The following is a 20638-nucleotide window of genomic DNA, read 5'->3' as shown; positions in this document are numbered from 1 at the left end:
CAGAATTCTTTCCCATCATAGAATTATTTACACCCATTGAATTAGTTAGAAACACTAGCTTGAAGAGGTACTGATATATTCCATTTGTAATAATTTCTCTACCACAAAGAATTGTCTTACACTTGGAACACATTGAAGAAAATTGTCTCATAACTCTTTTTTGTTCTCTGAGTCTCAATCACTAAGAGTTCAGGGATTTTGAGAGAATCCTGGTGTCCTGGCTGGCCTGGCTGGCTGATGAATGCATTAAAATCAAGCAGGGTATTTGTATTCTGAAAATACTCTTGGCTCCATACAAATGCTGCTTGGGTTGTAGAGCTCACATTTCTCCCACTGGCACTATGACATCTGAAGAACATTTGTTATGAAAGTTTCACACCAATTTTATTTTGTTCCTTCTTCATTAGCCGCTGCGCTTCCTTTTCCATTTTCTTCCTTTGTTGTTCTGCTGCTCTCTTTTCTTTGTCTGCTATCTTCTGCTGCCTCAGAACTTCGGCTTGCCAGGCCGCATCTTCTTCTTCCCAAGCATTGGTGTTTTCCTGCCAGGTATCTAAGTCGCCTAATTCAGGAGATTGATGAATGAAAGGCATATCTTGTGTAGCTGCTAGTCTACTAGAGAAGCCTGTGCTACCATCTGGGATGCCAAAATTGAATGGTTCTCGCTTCTTAATGATGATCTTCTGGGTTTTCCTTATAGTTGGTGTCATGTCCTTAAAATAGTCAGGTTCCAGTTGTTCTAAAGCATTTTGTTGTGTTGCCACATTTCCATTCCCTCCTTCAATCTTGACACTTGTGGGTGCATCCTCATCCCAGGAAGTCCACTCTTCCACATCTGTCTGTTTGGGAACTGATGAATAATCAACTGTAGTTGGCAAAGTTATTTGGTCTCCACTTAATTTCCGTCCTCTACCAGATCTGCATATTAATCTCTTTAGGAATGAGAATACTGTTGCTAGGCAGGTACCAACTTTAAATAACCGAAACTGTGATAGCCATGATGGAAATCAAAACCTGCCCCTCCCCCTCCCCGCCCGCCTGGCTGAGGCTCCGAGCTGCCGCGAGCCGCGCGCGCGCGCGCAGAAGGCGCGCCAAAAATCTTAGTTTTGAAAGAGAATCTGGAGATTTAAGCAGAAGCACTGACACTAAAGTGACTTCCCTGGTGGTTCAGATGGTAAAGCATCTGCCTACAATGCAGGAGACCTGGGTTCGACCCCCTGGTTGGGAATATCCCCTAGAGAAGGAAATGGCAACCTACTCCAGCATTTTTGCCTGGAAAATCCCAAGGATGGAGGAGCCTAGTAGGTTACAGTCCATGGGGTCACAAAGAGTTGGACACGATTGAGCGACTTCACTTTCACTGTCACTGACACTAAAATACCCATTTTGGGACTTTACCATATTCAGTTAAATTAATACATTTGTATATAACTCATTTTTTACAGTTCATTGTGGAATAGAAAATAAAGAATTTTCTTAAGAAAACAAATATTTTCTATGAATATCTGTTCCCTAATTTGTAGGCTAATTATGAAACATACATCATATAGTTTTCTTAAATAAGTCTCAATATAACTTCAGGTAAAGAGGTTTGTTTAGTAAGGAAAAATGATCATAACAGCTAATATTTATCAAGCATTAGACACTGCACTAGGCATGTTACATATACATCTTCACATTCAAATTTCAAAACATCTTTGTGCCACAGGTACTATTATTTGTCTTAAATGACAGACTTACAAATGATAAATAAGTAACCCATGTTCACATTGCTACTAAATGGAATAATCAGAACTTAAACTCAGTGCTTTCAACAACCATGACTCATGCTTCCTATGGAATACTTATAAAGATTATACAGTAAAAGAAATAATTATAAACATTTTTATATTCTTTGCCAAAATGTATTATTTCCCATAGTTTTCACAAAAGACAGTATCTCTCCTAAGCATTACAAGATATGTTATTAGATTAATGAATATGATTCAATACCTATTTATTTGGCAAAAATAAATATTTTTTCCTGCCACAGAACACAATTTCACTTCATTCTTATACATTTTACATTTTCCACCACAATACTCTAAACTGCAAGAATTGTAAACACCCAGAGAGAAACTGCTTAGGAAAGACAAAGAAATCCATTCAATATAGATTTAATTATAAAAGCATTTAACTTCACTGGTAGTGATCATTACATGGCATTTCACGCAACATTAATAGAGAGCCTGTTAGGAAAGATAGATTACTCAGAACTGAAACTCGCTATGTGTCCCTAAATTTTTAGGCATCTACGTGTTTCATCTGTTTATTTCTTAAAAGTTCAAGTCCAGGCCTGTTCAAAATCCTTTGGCTTGATGTCAAATTTTCTTTGGAATTAAGTAGGAATAATCATACCCTACCAAATTTAATGTTTTTGCCAAACCAAGTCAGATATATACTAGAAGAGTATAATATTCAATTATAAAGAATTAAAAATGCACATCACTAAAAATGACTATTTGCATCTCTAATAGATCATTTATTAATACATTCTATAACTCTCATTAATTTAACTGAAATAAGTATTTTAGGTTATATAATTATTTTAGAAGAAAAGCCATTTGAACTTCATAGTATTCACGGCACATAACAGTATTTTAATTACATTACCAGTGGGATACAAGACCTCAGGGAGGTACTTATAGACAAAACAAGACAGTATAATCAGTGGGCCAAGGACTGTCACTGAAAATTACTTTAACACATGTAAGAAATGTAATCACAGAGTTGGGAGTTAAACTAAGTTATAAGAGATCCAAGTGTCAAACCACAATGACCAAATATCAACACAAAGATCAGAAATTAAGGAAGTGTACAGTAAACTAAAATTCAAGGTAAGAGTGAAAAGTTAAGTAAAGAAATCTGAGAAAAACAGGGCATCTGCCACCCACCTATGTTGCTCAAGAGACTTAAGTCGAAAATACATAGGACTGACTTTATTAATTAGATGGCAGAATAACAGAAATGGTGATGTTTTATGTGTTAAACCCTGCAGAGCTACACCGAAAAAGCTCACCCTATTTATCAATACAAGTGAAAATAAACCCACAGGTAAAGAGTAAAACAGGAATTTTGTAATTTACTCTAGTTCAGTTCAGTCGCTCAGTCGTGTCCAACTCTTTGCGACCCCATGAAACACAGCACGCCAGGCCTCCCTGTCCATCACCAACTCCCGGAGTCCACCCAAACCCATGTCCATTGAGTCGGTGATGCCATCCAACCATTTTATCCTCTGTCATCCCCTTCTCCTCCTGCCCTCAATCTTTCCCAGCATCAGGGTCTTTTCAAATGAGTCAGCTCTTTGCATCAAGTGGACAAAGTATTGGATTTTCAGCTTCAACATCAGTCCTTCCAATGAAAACGCAGGACTGATCTCCTTTAGGATGGACTGGTGGGATCTCCTTGCAGTCCAAGTGACTCTCAAGAGTCTTCTCCAAAACCACAGTTCAAAAGCATCAATTATTCGGCGATCAGCTTTCTTCATAGTCCAACTCTCACATCCATACATGACCACTGGAAAAACCATAGCCTTGACTAGACAGATCTTTGTTGACAAAGTAATGTCTCTGCTTTATAATATGCTGTCTAGGTTGGTCATAACTTTTCTTCCAAGGAGTAAACGTCTTTTAATTTCATGGCTGCAATCAGCATCTGCAGTGACTTTGGAGCCCAGAAAAATAAAGTCAGCCACTGTTTCCACTGTTTCCCCATCTATTTGCCATGAAGTGATAGGACTGGACACCATGATCTTAGTTTTCTGAATGTTGAGCTTTAAGCCAACATTTTTACTCTCTTCTTTCACTTTCATCAAGAGACTTTTTAGTTCCTCTTCACTTTCTGCCATAAGGGTGGTGTCGTCTGAGGTTATTGATATTTCTCCTGGCAATCTTGATTCCAGCTTGTGCTTCTTCCAGCACAGCGTTTCTCATGATGTACTCTGCATATAAGATGAATAACTGGTGACAATATACAGCCTTAACATACTCCTTTTCCTATTTGGAACCAGTCTGTTGTTCCATGTCCAGTTCTAACTGTTGCTTCCTGACCTACATACAGGTTTCTCAAGAGGCAGGTCAGATGCTCTGGTTTTTCCATCTCCTTCAGAATTTTCCACAGTTTATTGTGAGCCACACAGTCAAAGGCTTTGGCATAGTCAATGAAGCAGAAATAGATGTTTTTCTGGAACTCTCTTGATTTTTTGATGATCCAGTGGATTTTGGCAATTTGATCTCTGGTTCCTCTGCCTTTTCTAAAACCAGCTTGAACATCTGGAAGTTAATGGTTCACTTATTGCTGAAGTCTGGCTTGGAAAATTTTAACATCACTTTACTAGTGTGTGAGATGAATGCAATTGTGGGGTAGTTTGAGCATTCTTTGGCATTGCCTTTCTTTGGGATTGGAATGAAAACTGACCTTTTCCAGTCCTGTGGCCACTGCTGAGTTTTCCAAATTTGCTGGCATATTGAGTGCAGCACTTTCACAGCATCATCTTTCAGGATTTGAAATAGCTCAGCTGGAATTCCATCACCTCCACTAGCTTTGTTCATAGTGATGCTCTCTAAGGCCCACTTGACTTTGCATTTCAAGATGTATGGCTCTAGGTGAGTGATCACCCCATCGTGATTATCTTGGTCATGAAGATCTTTTTTGTACAGTTCTTCTGTGTATTCTTGCCACCTCTTCTTAGTATCTTTAGCTTCTGTTACGTCCATACCATTTCTGTCCTTTATCAAGCCCATCTTTGCATGAAATGTTCCCTTGGTATCTAATTTTCTTGAAGAGATCTCTAGTCTTTCCCATTCTGTTGTTTTCCTCTATTTCTTTGCATTGATCGCTGAGGAAGGCTTTCTTATCTCTCCTTGCTATTCTTTGGAACTCTGCATTCAAATGTGTATCTCTCCTTTTCCCCTTTGCTTTTCGCTTTCCTTCTTTTCACAGCTATTTGTAAGGCCTCCTCAGACAGCCATTTTGGTTTTTTGCATTTATTTTCCATGGGGATGGTCTTGATCACTGTCTCCTGTACAATGTCTTGAACCTCCATTCATAGTTCATCAGGCACTCTGTCTATCAGATCTAGTCCCTTAAATCTATTTCTCATTTCCACTGTATAGTCATAGGGATTTGATTTAGGTCATTCCTGGTCCTTCCCTGGGGGCTCAGAGGTTCAAACATCTGCCTGCAATGCAGGAGACGTGGGTTCAATCCCTGGGACAGGAAGATCCCCTGGAGAAGGAAATGGCAACCCACTCCAGTATTCTTGCCTGGAGAATCCCATGGATGGAGGGGCCTGGTGGGCTACAGCCCATGGGGTTGCAAAGAGTCGGACATGACTGAGCAACTTCACTTCATTGAATGGTCTAGTGGTTTTATCCACTTTCTTCAATTTCAGTCTGAATTTTCAATAAGGAGCTCATGATCTGAGCCACAATCAGCTCCCAGTCTTGCTTTTGCTGACTGTATAGAGCTTCTCCATCCTTGGCTGCAAAGAATATAATCAATCTGATTTCAGTGTTGACCATCTGGTGATGTCCATGTGTAGAGTCTTCTCTTGGGTTGCAGAAAGAGGGTGTTTGCTATGACCAGTGCGTTCTCTTGGCAAACTCTCTTATCCTTTTCCCTGCTTCATTCTGTACTCCAAGGCCAAATTTGCCTGTTACTCCAGGTGTTTCTTGACATCTTACTTTTGCATTCCAGTCCCCTATAATGAAAAGGACATCTTTTTTGGGTGTTAGCTGTAGAAGGTCTTGTAAGTCTTCTTACAACGATTCTTCCAAAGAATCGTTCAACCTTGGCTTCTTCAGCATTACAGGTTGGGGCCTTGGCTTGGATTACTTTTACATTGAATGGTTTGCTTGGAAACGAACAGAGATCATTCTGTCATTTTTGAGATTGCATCCAAGTACTGCATTTCGGACTCTTTTGTTGACCATGATGGCTACTCCATTTCTTCTAAGGGATTCCTGCGCATAGTAGTAGATATAACAGTCATCTGAGTTAAATTCACCCATTCCAGTCCATTTTAGTTCACTGATTCCTAGAATGTCTACATTCACTCTTGTCATCTCCTGTTTGACCACTTCCAATTTGCCTTGATTCATGGACCTAACATTCCAGGTTCCTATGCAATATTGCTCTTTACAGCATTGAACTGGCTTCTATCATCAGTTCCATCCACAACTGGTTCTTGTTTGTGCTTTGGCTCCATCCCTTCTTTCTGGAGTTATTTCTCCAGTGATCTCCAGTAGTATATTGGGCACGTACAGACCCGGGGAATTCATCTTTCAGTGTCCTATCTTTTTGCCTTTTTGTATATTAAAAAGCAGAGACATTACTTTGCCAACAAAGGTCCGTCTAGTCAAGGCTATGGTCTTTCCCGTGGTCATGTATGGATGTGAGAGTTGGACTGTGAAGAAGGCTGATCGCCGAAGAATTGATATTTTTTAACTGTGGTATTGGAGAAGACTCTTGAGAGTCCCTTGGACTGCAAGGAGATCCAACCAGTCCATTCTAAAGGAAATCAGTCCTGGGTGTTCATTGGAAGGACTGATGCTAAAGCTGAAACTACAATACTTTGGCCACCTCATGCGACGAGTTGACTCACTGGAAAAGACTCTGATGCTAGGAAAGGTTGGGGGCGGAGGAGAAGGGGACGACAGAGAATGAGATGGCTGGATGGCATCACTGACTCTGTGGACATGAGTTTGAGTGAACTCCGGGAGTTGGTGATGGACAGGGAGGCCTGGCGTGCTGTGATTCATGGGGTCGCGAAGAGTCGGACACAACTGAGCGAATGAACTGAACTGAACTGAACTGTTAATGGGGTTCTCAAGGTAACCTTAGTGTTCAATAATCATAGTTTTCTAAAAGTATTGAATAGTTGGAGTTTTTAATACTCTACTTGAATATGTTGATTAAATATTCTCAACAGATTTCAATCAAAATGCAATAATATAGGACACATCTATGTAAATATTTGATACCATTAAGTGACAAAGATTGATTAACAAAGTGTTTTGTAAAGTCTCAAATATTTTTAAACTCTGGCATTACATGGACAGCAAAGAGATAGAGCATGTTTTGCTATGCTGCAGTATTTTTGTTGTTCAGTGGCCTTGTTTAAATATAAACATACTTCTAAAATTTTGCCATCTATAGCTGATGGCAAATCATGAGTCAATGTCTGGAGCTTATTTGGATGTAATTATGAATTATATGTTCACATTTCAAGCCAATTCCAAGTTCATTTTTTGGTCCATGAATTTCTTAATTTAGCAAGAACATCACTTTTATCATTATGCTGTATCCTACCAATATGTATATTCCTATCATCACCACAAAAACAAGTACATTACCTTCAATAATTAAAATTTTCACCAAAATTACAATAGCAATCACCATATTGCCAAATGTTTAATCTTCAACAGGATGAACTTCCAGATACATTTAACTCCATGTTTCAGAAGAAAATTAGGAACCAATATTAAAATTTACTGATATTTTAATTTCATTCATATTTTTCATTTCTATTGACTTCTAATGACACTGCTATAAAAACCAACATATTTTAGGCATTTGTGAAGTTATTCCTCTACTGATGAAACCAAAAACAGCAACCAATACACATATTCATAAAAAAAAAAGAAAAACTGGAGTCAAAAAAGGCAAATCAAATAGGAAAACTGTCATCTGATCTAAATGAAAGTACATGTTTCACAAATTAATGTGTAAATACATCTTCTGCAACTGCAAGTGTTAAATGATTGCTTTTTTGCACAGTCTTTTTAAAATGAATTCTAATGTTTGATTTGATGTTTCTTTGTTTATTTTAGCGTATCTGTGTCTTCTGGTTGTTGCTGCTATTGTTTAGCCTCTCAGTTGTGTCTGACTCTTTGTGACCCCATGGATTGTAGCACACCAGACTTCCCTGTCCTTCACCATCTCCTGGAGTTTGTTCAAACTCATGTCCATTGAGTCAGTGATGCCAACCAACCATCTCCTCTGCTACCCACTTCTCCTCCTGCTTTCAATCTTTCCCAGCATCCGGGACTTTTCCAATGAGTCGGCTCTTCAAATCAGGTGGCCAAAATATTGGAGCTTCAGCATCAGTCCTTCCAATGAATATTCAAGTTTGATTTCCTTTAGAATTGACTGGTTTGATCTCCTTGCTGTCCAAGGGAATCTCAAGAGTCTTCTCTAGCACCACAGGTCAAAAGCATCAAATCTTCAGTGCTCAGCCTTCTTTATGGTCCAACCCTCATACCATACATGACAACATTTGACCATATTGATCTTTGCTAGTAAAGTGATGTATTTGATTTTTAATACACTCTCTAGGTTCATCAGTCAAATGGGCCTCAAAAAACATCACTATGAACAAAGCTAGTGGAGGCGATAGAATTCCAGTTGAGCTATTTCAAATCTTGAAAGATGATGCTGTGAAAGTGCTGCACTGAATATGCCAGCAAATTTGGAAAACTCAGCAGTGGCCACAGGACTGAAAAAGGTCAGTCTTCATTCCAATCCCAAAGAAAGGCAGTGCCAAAGAATGCTCAAACTACCACACAATTGCACTCATCTCACACACTAGTAAAGTCATGCTCAAAATTCTCCAAGCCAGGCTTCAGCAATATGTGAACCGTGAACTCCCAGATGTTCAAGCAGGTTTTAGAAAAGGCAGAGGAACCAGAGATCAAATTGCCAACATCCGCTGGATCATGGAGAAAGCAAGAGAGTTCCAGAAAAACATCTATTTCTGCTTCATTGACTATGCCAAAGCCTTTGACTGTGTGGATCACAATAAACTGTGGAACATTCTGAAAGAGATGGGAATCCCAGACCACCTGACCTGCCTCTTGAGAAACCTGTATGCAGGTCAGGAAGCAACAGTCAGAACTATACATGGAACAACAGACTGTTTCCAAATAGGAAAAGGAGTACGTCAAGGTTGTATATTGTCACCCTGCTTATTTAACTTATATGCAGAGTACATCATGAGGAACTCTGGGCTGGAAAAAGCACGAGCTGGAATCAAGATTGCTGGGAGAAATATCAATAACCTCAGATATGCAGATGACACTACCCTTATGGCAGAAAGTGAAGAGGAACACAAAAGCCTCTTGAGGAAAGTGAGAGGAGAGTGAAAAGGTTGGCTTGAAGCTCAACATTCAGAAAACAAAGATCATGGCATCTGGTCCCATCACTTCATGGGAAATAGATGGGGAAACAGTGGAAACAGTGTCAGACTTTATTTTTGGGGGCTCCAAAATCACTGCGGATGCTGATTGCAGCCATGAAATTAAAAGACGCTTACTCCTTGGAAGGAAAGTTATGACCAACCTAGTCAGCATATTAAAAAGCAGAGACATTACTTTGCCAACAAAGGTCTGTCTAGTCAAGGCTATGGTTTTTCCCATGGTCATGTATGGATGTGAGAGTTGGACTGTGAAGAAAGCTGATCGCCGAAGAATTGATGCTTTTGAACTGTGGTGCTGGAGAAGACTCTTGAGAGTTTCTGGGACTGCAAGGAGATCCAACCAGTCCATTCTAAAGGAGATCAATCCTGGGTGTTCATTGGAAGGACGGATGCTAAAGCTGAAACTCCAATACTTTGGCCACCTCATGCGACGAGCTGATTCACTGGAAAAGAGTCTGATGCTGGGAAGGACTAGGGGCAGGAAGAGAAGGGGACGACAGAGAATGAGATGGCTGGATGGCATCACCGACTCTGTGGACATGAGTTTGAGTCTACTCCGGGATTTAGTGATGGACAGGGAGGCCTGGAGTGCTGTGATTCATGGGGTCACAAAGAGTCGGACACGACTGAGCGACTGAACTGAACTGAACTGAGTTTCGTCCTAGCTTTTCTTTCAAGAGCAAGTGTCTTAATTCCATAACTGCAGTCACCATCAGCAGTGATTTTGGAGCTCAAGAAAATAAAGTCAGCCACTGTTTTCATTGTTTCCCCATCTATTTGCCATAAAGTGATGGGACTGGATGCCATGATTTTCATTTTCTGAATGTTGAGTTTTAAGCTGCTTTTTCACTCTCCTCTTTCACCTTCATCAAGAGGCTCTTTAGTTCCTCTTTTCTTTCTGCCATAGAAGTGGTGTCATCTGCCTATCTGAAGTTATTGATATTTCTCCTGGCAATCTGACTTCCAGCTTGAGCTTCATTCAGCCCAGCATTTCACATGATATACTCTGAATATAAGTTAAATAAGCTGGGGGACAATATACAGCCTTGACAAACTTCTTTCCCAATTTGGCAGCAGTGCATTTTTACCATATCCAGTTCTAACTGTTGCTTCTTGACCTGCATACAGGTTCTCAGGAGGCAGGTAAGGTGGTCTGGTATTCCCATTTCTTAAAGAATTTTCCAATTTCTTGTGATTTACACAGTCAAAAGCTTTAGCATAGTTAATGAACACAACTGTTTTGAATTTCAGAAATTAAGGCTTAATATTTAACTAAACATACTCTTCCATTTTTTAAAATTTGCTGCTATCAAAATTGGATACATACATTCCTTGTCTCAAAATGGTTTGACTTAAAGTACTTTGACTTTACAGTGGTGCAAGTACAATACCCATTCAGTACAAACTGTGCTTTGAACTTTGAACTATCCCCAGCAGTAGTTTCTCTCTTGTGATGGAGGATGCTGGCAGCAAGTCACAGCTCCTAGTCAGTCCTGAGATCGTGAAAGGGAACAATCAGTACATTTTCAACCATTCAGCATCCGTACAACCATTGCGTTCTTCACTTTCAGTAGAGCGTTTAGTAAGTTACATGAGATTTTAAGCACTTTATTGTAAACTAGGCTTGGCGTTAGATAATTTTGCCCAACTGTAGGCTAAAGCACGTGGTCTGAGCACATTTTGAAGGTAGATTAGGTTAAGCTATGACATTAGGTGTAATAAATGCATTTTCAGCTTAATGATATTTTTCACTTATGATGGCTTCATTGGTATGTAACCCAGTTGTAAGTAGAGTAGGAGCTGTATTGAAAATGTTTGCCAAAAAATAAAATTAATAGGTACTTGTATATTTGCACCTTATTATAAATGAAAGTCTTCCCTGGTGGCTCAGACGGTAAAGAACCTGCCTGCAATGCAAGAGACCCAGGTTTGATCCCTGGGTTGGGAAGATCCCCTGAAGAAGGGAATGGCTATCCTCTCATTATTCTTTCCTGAAGAATTCCATGAACAGAAGAGCCTGGTGGGCTACGGTCCACATTGTAGCAAAGAGTGGGACATGACTGAGTGACTAACATTTTCACTTTCATAAATGACAAAACCATAGCAACTAGTATGCTCTGATTGCTTTCTTATATGTATTAAAGTAAGACCTTTCAGTCTTTAATTTCTGAAATAATATTCTGTTTCAGAACATCTGACCTCTAATTTGATCTCTCTTGAACTGTTTCTACTACCTTGAGAGCTGCTGACTTTAGGCATCAAACTGGCCTCAGCTCATGCAATGGCAAAGTGACTGGTCCACCAAATTGCCATCAAGGACAGTAGAAGATGGATTTCTCCCATCACCACCTAAGATCATCACAGGTACATAACTGATCTTCCTTACAGCTTCCTCTCCTGAGCCAGAATGGCATTAAGTGTTGATTAGGTAAATGTCAAGACTAAAGGACTATGTATACTAAAGAACTTCTGGATGAGTAGAGAACCAACTTGTGGTTGCCAAGAGTGGGTGGGGAGAGAAGATTGGGAGTTTGGGGTTCAGTTCAGTTCAGCTGCTCAGTCGTGACTGACTCTTTGTGACCCCATGAATCACAGCAAGCCAGGCCTCCCTGTCTATCACCAACTCCCGGAGTTCACTCAAACTCATGTCCATCGAGTCGGTGATGCCATCCAGCCATCTCATTCTCTGTCGTCCCCGTCTCCTCCCACCCCCAATCTCTCCCAGCATCAGAGTCTTTTCCAGTGAGTCAACTCGTCATATGAGGTGGCCAAAGTATTGCAGTTTCAGCTTTAGCATCAGTCCTTCCAATGAACACCCAGGATTGATCTCCTTTAGAATGGACTGGTTGGATCTCCTTGCAGTCCAGGGGACTCTCAAGAGTCTTCTCCAACACCACAGTTCAAAAGCATCAATTCTTCGGCGATCAGCTTTCTTCACAGTCCAACTCTCCCATCCATACATGACCATGGGAAAACCATAGCCTTGACTAGACGGACCTTTGTTGGCAAAGTAATGTCTCTGCTTTTTAATATGCTGACTAGGTTGGTCATAACGTTCCTTCAAAGGAGTAAACATCTTTTAATTTCATGGCTGCAATCAGCATCTGCAGTGATTTTGGAGCCCAAAAAAATAAAGTCTGACACTGTTTCCACTGTTTCCCCATCTATTTCCCATGAAGTGATGGGACCACATGCCATGATCTTTGTTTTCTGAATATTGAGCTTCAAGCCAACCTTTTCACTCTCCTCTTTCACTTTCCTCAAGAGGCTTTTGAGTTCCTCTTCACTTTCTGCCATAAGGGTGGTATCATCTGCATATCTGAGGTTATTGATATTTCTCCCAGCAACCTTGTTTCCAGCTTGTGCTTCTTCCAGCCCAGCATTCCTCATGATGTACTCTACACATAAGTTAAATAAGCAAGGTGACAATATACAACCTTGACGTACTCCTTTTCCTATTTGGAAACAGTCTGTTGTTCCATGTCCAGTTCTAACTGTTGCTTCCTGACCTGCATACAGGTTTCTCAAGAGGCAGGTCAGGTGCTCTGGGATTCCCATCTCTTTCAGAATTGTCTACAGTTTATTGTGATCCACACAGTCAAAGGCTTTGGCATAGTTAATGAAGCGGAAATAGATTTTTTTCTGGAACTCTCTTGCTTTCTCCATGATCCAGCAGATGTTGGCAATTTGATCTCTGGTGCCTCTGCCTTTTCTAAAACCTGCTTGAACATCTGGAATTTCATATTTCACATATTGCTGAAGCCTGGCTTGGAGAATTTTGAGCATGACATTAGTTTGGGGTTAGGAGACTCAAATATTCTATTGTATATAGAATGGGTAAACAACAAGGTCCTACTATATAGCACAGTAAACCATATTCAACACCATGTGATAAACCATAATGTCAAAGAATATGAAAAAGAATGAACATAAATATGTGTAACTGAATCACTTTGCTATACAGCAGAAATTAACACAACATTGCAAATCAACTATAGCTTAATAAAAAATAAAAATATAAATTAAAAATATAAATATAAATAAAAAATAATACACAGTGAGGAAAGGGGGTTAATATTCAGAATGAAACTACATGTACTGCAATATCTAAATTAATATGGTAAGAGCTGAATTTAGAAGTTGTAAAATTTAGTATTTTTGTTGTGTTGTTAACAACTGTCCCTTATATTGAGTTTTCAAGTTCTTTCCAACTACATTAAATTCCAATGACGCACTGATATTTTAAGGCAAGTTGGAGATAAAATACTTCTAACCTTAAGGTAAGAAAACTTGAAGAAGAAAGGAAAAATCAGGACTTCTGTTGTGGCTCAGTGATAAAGAATTCTCCTGCCAATTCAGAAGACGTGGGTTCAATCCCTGTGTTGGGAGGATCCCACATGCCATGGAGCAACTAAGCCCAGGTGCCACGACTATTGAGCCTGTGCTCCAGAGCCAAGGAATCGCACTGAGCCACGTGCCACAACTACTGAAGCCTGCATGTCCTGGAGCCCATGTTCTACAACAGGAGATTGCACCGCCATGAGAAGCCTAGCACTGCAATCAAGAGTAGCCCCAGCTCACCACAAGAAGAGAAAAGCCCATGCAGCAACAAAGATCCAGCACAGCCAAAAATAAGTAAATAATTATTTTAAAAAAGGAAAAATTAAAAAGGATATAAATCAAAAGAAGCAACTAGAACTATGACAGTAAAGAAGAGATACAAAGAAGCAGTGAGTGATTATCCCTCCTTAGTTTCCATCCATTAGTAGTTTGATCGTAGATCCAATGTGCACACAAAATTTATCTGGGATTATCCAAACAATCCAAGTTATTTATCAGACAATAGCTTCACAGATAACATAACCACATAATATTTATGACAGGTGATTTTAATTCTTTCCAAGAATAAGTTGTTTCTCAGAGTTCAGGTAATTATTCATTTTTAAAAATAGCAGGAGATGTAAATAGTGACAGCTGACCATAAACTGAACCTAAATCACTGGAAATTGGAGAAGATATTTTCTATGTGGATAAAATTAATATCTACTTATTTTTAAGTACAACAAAAGCTCATTCATTGCCTTTGATTGGTATGTAATATTTTATCGACCCTGGGTCTATGTTACAAAGCAATGTTTATAAAGTGGGCAACTGAAAAAGTCTTAATCACCCACCCAAATTGGAACCAATTCCTCATTTGGAAAACCAATTCATATGGAATATATTTCAATTAAATTTCAATAAGGAGGCAATTGTGTGTATATTATTAATCATTTGGAAGTATCCTTTACATAATAAATTATTTATTCTATTCAAAACTTGTGGAAGTCTTCAGAAATCTTAACTGTACTTATAATTCCCCCAATACTATAATTCTAAAATATAAACTTAGTTTATAAAAGTACAGAAACATGACTTTTGTACAAAAAAATACAGAGAAAGGCATTGCTTTGTCTTTCTAGCACGTGAATATTTGGGAGGACAGATAATATTGCATGTGCAAGGTGTTTTGAACTCCTAAAACTGATCTAATATTTTAATATGTTAATTTTCACTGCTTCATCATTTTTTATAAAACCCTGCATTTCTCAAAACACATCAGCAAAGCTGAAATTGAAGTGAATTTCAAAGCTGAAATTGATCACTTTATCTGTAAAAAAAGGTGAAAAGACAAGTACGAAGTCAAACAGAAAATAATTTCTGAAACACGTTTCATGATTCCTTTTGAGAGGGTGAATAAAATTGAAAATAATTTCCCTTTCTTTTTTTATTTTTAAAAATGTCCTCTATTTTGCAAGTTTTGGTCATGATAAAAACTAACGTTTGAAGATGTCTTCACCCATTTTGATAACATTTTGATATTTTACTCTGGAAGACAGAACTGATCTTTATAATACAGAAGTTTTTATTATGAAGCATTAAATGTTGTATCATAATAATTAAACCATCATATTTCTTTGCAAAAGGGGTTAAAGAAGCCACTTTTTCTACCAAAAGTTGTTGAAGAGTTTACACAGTGGCCATCATTTGAATATTATTTCAAAGACTTATTTTCCAATAATTTTGAGCATTAAAAACTGGAGGAATCTTAGGGAGAAAGTTCTCTAGCATACATTGCAACACTCACTGCTCAGTTAGCAGTGATGATTTTGACTAATAATAAAGTATCATGAGACACAACAAGCACTCAATCCCAGATTATTTAATGATCAGATAAAGCCAGGACAGGCAATGTGGCTTAAAGACCCCCAGCACAGCAAGGCCCTATCGCTAGACTCCAAACATGTGCGGTCAGGAGAGGCAAGGCTGTGTGCATACAGAGCACCACTCTAAGGAAGTCATCAGCATTTATGCATTGCTAGTCACATTGGCCCCTCAGAACACGCTCTCCTTCTCTGGTAGATCTGCATCCCATCAATTACAGTGGTTGGTCATTACAATCTACGCAGTAAGCTATCCCTAGGTTGAGGTATAGGTGCTCCATAGCTCTGTAGCATTAATTATGGATCTCATATACTTGGGTACAGTTCTTTGAACTTGAGTCACAGAGGATTCAATTTAGTATCAAATTCTCAGGTGTTTTAGAGGTTGGAGAAAGGACTCTTTCTCCATAGATAAATTAAAAAGGCAAGCAAAATATCATCTAAGACTCTAGGATACATTTGCTATTTCTGCTTCTGATTTTTCTCCATTCATTTTGCCCTTACCTTTCTTCAGGTGAATGTCCCTACCCACTACTCGCTTACAATGACTCACAGAAGAGTTTCTTGAAATACAAGATCTGATTCAAAGGGCTGTTCTCCGGCTAAAGAATATCAGTAGTACCAAATATTCCCTCTGATCAAAATTTCAGTTACTCTTACTTTTCAGTATCTTATAAAAGGCCAGATTCACTCTCAACAAGTTTGAAATCTACTTTATTTTGTTTTTAATAAAGTTGCCTTTTTAAGATTATAAAATGATTAGAAGCTAATTATAATGACTTGGGCCATAAGGAAGTCCTGAAGACGTGAATGAAAATAATCCAAGCTTTGACAATTGCAGAGAAAGCCACAGCAGTGTCTTGGTTATGGGATGCTAAGTCAAGAGAAGTCATCTTTGAAACGGGATTAATGGAGAGAAGACAAAACCTGGGATAAACCTGGGGGGTGAGTATTATCACTGGCCATGCCCACGCCATTTAAAAGTCATGCCCACCCTACCAAATCTTACTCTCTGGAGCTTGGGTATTCCTGCTCCATACTAAGTGGGCACCCTGCTGGGCAGACATCACCTGGCTGTGCTGGTGATACAGAGACTCCTCTTGGGAGCTTTTCAGAGATGGGGGAGACTGGAGTGTTAAGAAGGGGGGTTTGAAGCTTAAAGGATGCCCTTGTGTTGATCCAGAGCTGTGGAAACCCAAAGCATGGACACGTTGCAGTTAGGAAAAAGAAGAGAAAATGGAGTAGGAAAGGAGTAGAGATAGGGACAAAAAGAGAAGAGGGTAGAGATACCAAGAGGAGGAGAGGAATGATGTGCTAGAGAGAAGCATGGCCCGAGAGTGGCTTCCTTCACTGCTTTTAGGCTGGAGCACAAGTCCTTACACAGTTGTCCGACAGCCCCAGTTGTTCTTGAAATACCTTGTGCTCAGTCGCATCCGCTCTTTATGACCCCCACGGACTGCAGTCCACCAGGCTTCTCTGTCTGTGGGATTTTCCGGACAAGAATACTGGAGTGGTTTGCCATTTCCTTCTCCATGAACTACCTTGAGTAAAGTATTTTTCCTTGCCACAAAATGGGATTTGCAATGTTTCAGAAGTATCAGTTCAGTTCAGTTCAGTTGCTCAGTTATGTCCAACTCTTTGTGACCCCATGAACTGCAGCATGCCAGTTCATCCCTGTTCATCACTAACTCCTAGAGCTTCCTCAGACTCATGTCCATTAAGTCGGTGATGCCATCCAACCATCTCATCCTCTGTCGTCCCCTTCTCCTGCCTTCAATCTTTCCCAGCATCAGGGTCTTTTCCAATGAGTCAGTTCTTTGCATCAGGTAGCCAAAGTATTGGAGTTTCAGCTTCAGCATCAGTCCTTCTAGTGAATATTCAGGACTGATTTCTTTTAGGATGGACTGACTGAACCTCCTTGCTGTCCAAGGAGTATAATATATAATAAAGAATGTAAACTGTAAGTATAGATGTCAACTAATATTGACTAAGTAAAAAATCTTTATGAACATTTTACAAATCATGCAAGTGATGCTGAAATATCAACAGCTCCCCTAAAGCCTCCCTCCTGCCATCACCAAGCCATTACTTCCTCTCAAGGTTAACAGCTGTCCACCAAACATGTTACTTTTGCCCATGTTGTACTTTGAAGAGCTGAAGTCATATAGTGTGTGCTTCATTGTGTCTGACTCACCTGGGATGAACCCAGATTCCTCCATGCTTTGAATATAGCAGCACACTGTCCTTTCTCCTTGCTGTGTAGTATTCTATTGTGTGAATATACCACAATCCATGCAGTGCCTCCCAGTTTATTAACTGTATGGTCATCCCTCACTATCCATGGGGGATTGGTTGCAGGTCCCTCACAGATACCGAAACCCATGATATTCAAGTCCTTTCTATAAATTGTATAGTATTTGCATGTAACCTATGCATATCCTCCCATATGGTATAAACCATCTCTGTGCATGTGTGCTCAGTCACTTCAGTCATATCCAATTCTATATGGCCCATTGGACTGTAGCTCACCAGGATCCTCTGTCCATGGCATTCTCCAGGCAAGAATACTGGAGTGGTTGCCGTTCCCTCCTCTAGGAATTTTCCCAACCCAGGGATCAAGATTGTATCTCCTGAGTTTCCTGCATGGAGGCAGATTCTTTACCACTGAGCCACTGGAGAAGCCCAAATCATCTCTAGATTACTTCATAATACCTTACTTTATAATACCTAATACAGTGTAAATGATACATAAATAGTTATACACTGTAAATGCTACGTAAATGGCTGCCAGTGCCTGGGAAATTCAAGTTTTGCTTTTAGGAACTTTTAAAAATATTTTCAAACTGCAGTTGTTTGGATGCCCAGATGCATAACCCATGGATAAAGAGAGCCAACTGTATAAAGGCCCAAAGGCCTAGGCTTGAAGATTTTATGTTGTTTAGCAACTCCTCAGAACATTTTACTGTTTAGCAACAACCTAGCAAACAAGCTCACATGTTCTGTCATGGCTGCCATTACTGTCACAGGCCCATGGCTGCTAGAATAGTGTAGGAAGATCAGTCATTCCCTGCTTGAGCACACTCTTCCCTCAGACCCCACTCTGCCATGTTAAAACACTTCCCCTGTATATCAGAACCTGCCTGAAGAACCTTTAAGAACCCGGGTCCAAGAAAACCAGGAAAGAGACTGCACACCACCTCTTCCATCTCCTCAGCAGCCAAGAAACACTGATAAAAGAGCTAATGTTATTCCTTTTTTTTTTTTCGCTATTTTGGTAAGTTTCTAGGAGAGGGTTCAAAACTTTTTCCTATGTCTTCACTTTTTTTTTTTCTGGAAGCTTGAATTCATTTTAAAGTTCAATATGTAAACCAGTATTATAATTAGAGTGAAAAATAAATAGTAATAATAATAAAGTTATTAATAATCAAGTCACAATTTTCTTAGGACAAAGTACCACCACCCTTCTGAGAAGAGTGTTTACACTGACTAATTTTTATACACACAAGTAATAGCAAGATTAAAAAAAAAAAATCTCATTTGCTCACTTAACCATGAAGCCCTTGCATCCTAATTAACACACTTCTCCATTTAGACATCAATTTGAGGTTACTCCTATACTGGTACATTGAAAAGGAGGTCAACCTTTTAAGCTAATTATTAAGGTCAATACACTGATGAATTGGGAGTTTTGATAGGAGCACAGTTGAAGGAACAGAAGAGTGAAGGTACTCAATACCTGACTCAGGAAAATGGAGATTCATTTTCCACCTCCATCAACCATTGCCCCCAAAACCAGAAGTAAGGTTGGAAGTGAAAATTTAAATAAATAAAGGCAAACTTTCTTTCATGTAATTTTTTCCCAAAACAAGAATGGCTTCGAGTACCCTTCTTTCCCAAATCTCAATAAAAATCAAATGTAAAAATCAGACTAGAATTCCAAAGAAGAAATGGTTTTATAACTCACTGGGGGGATGTTAGATTTCCTCCTCCATAAAAGAAATCAATCCTGGGTATTCATTGGAAGAACTGATGCTAAAGCTGAAACTCCAACATTTGGCCACCTCATGCGACGAGTTGACTCACTGGAAAAGCGTCTGATGCTGGGAAGGATTGAGGGCGGGAGGAGAAGGGGATGACAGAGAATGAGATGGCTGGATGGCATCACCAACTCAATGGACATGAGTTTGAGTGAACTCCGGGAGTTGGTGATGGACAGGGAGGCCTGGTGTGCTGTGATTCATGGGGTCGCTAAGAGTCGGACACGACTGAGAGACTGAACTGAACTGAACTGAAAGGTTCTAAATTAAAGAATCTCAGAGCCATACAGGCAGATAAGTCTCTCACATATCTTTAATGAACCCTGAAGTTACCAAATAAGTTATCTCCTAAATAGAGTTTTTTTTCTTTATTAATGTAGTTAATAGAAATTTTTCTTCTGTTTCATACTTTTCCTTTTTGGGATATAAACACTAAGTCCAATTTACCTTTCTAGGTACATTTAGCCCACATACATGTCTTAACTGTTATAAAGTAATAGAAAAAGCTTTAATGCAGTTGCCTTTTGCCCAGTTCAAAAATTTCCTTATCTAAAGCTAACTTGTTCATATTTTACTGCATTCTGTGCACTCCAGAAGTTTTCATTATGTAACTCTAAAATTCTGCAGTGCATATTTGTCTAGAGAGCTAGAAATAATTATACACTTTGAACACAATGTGAATATAATGATAATTATAAGTCTCCATTGGCTTTCCAATGAGCAATCAATAGTGATGGTGAAAGTGTTAGTCGGTCAGTCATGTCTGACTCTTTGCAATTACGTGGACTGTAGCCTGCCAGGCTCCTCTATCAGTGGACTTCTCCAGGCAAGAATACTAGGTGGTTTGCCATTTCCTTCTCCAGGAGATCTTCCCTGGGTTTGACAAGAATCAAACCCAGGTCTCCTGCACTGCAGGCAGATTCATTGCTCTCTGAGCCTGGTAAAAACATCCAATAACAGTATCTGCAGTTCTTGTATGTTAATGCAAACTGGACATAACCTTGGGGCCTTATATTCAACCAAACCATTTATACTTGAAGTATTTAAATATTTAATGACTTGGCAGGACCTTTTACTGGAGTCCATGTGTCTTTTCAGAGTTATACCAGTTTCAGTTCAGTTCAGTTCAGTCGCTCAGTCGTGTCCGACTCTTTGCGACCCCATGA

The 20638-nt window shown here is 39.4% G+C and overlaps 1 protein-coding gene across 1 annotated transcript in view; it reads right to left on the bottom strand.

The window, feature by feature from the left end:
* Positions 1–240: 240 nt before the first annotated feature.
* LOC129560974 (uncharacterized) overlaps positions 241–20638 on the bottom strand; it is a 42328-nt gene continuing 21930 nt past the window's right edge. Inside the window, exon 2 of the mRNA XM_055433267.2 lies at positions 241–862. Coding sequence (XP_055289242.2) covers positions 363–862 — 500 coding nt within the window. The 3' untranslated portion in view covers positions 241–362. The remainder of the gene's footprint in view (positions 863–20638) is intronic.

This window comes from Moschus berezovskii, chromosome 10 (assembly GCF_049115385.1).
Source record: "Moschus berezovskii isolate FMDL1 chromosome 10, NW_MosBer_1.0, whole genome shotgun sequence".
Taxonomy (NCBI): domain Eukaryota; kingdom Metazoa; phylum Chordata; class Mammalia; order Artiodactyla; family Moschidae; genus Moschus; species Moschus berezovskii.
Note: the sequence above shows the minus strand (reverse complement) of the source record. Positions and strands in the feature narration are given on the sequence as shown.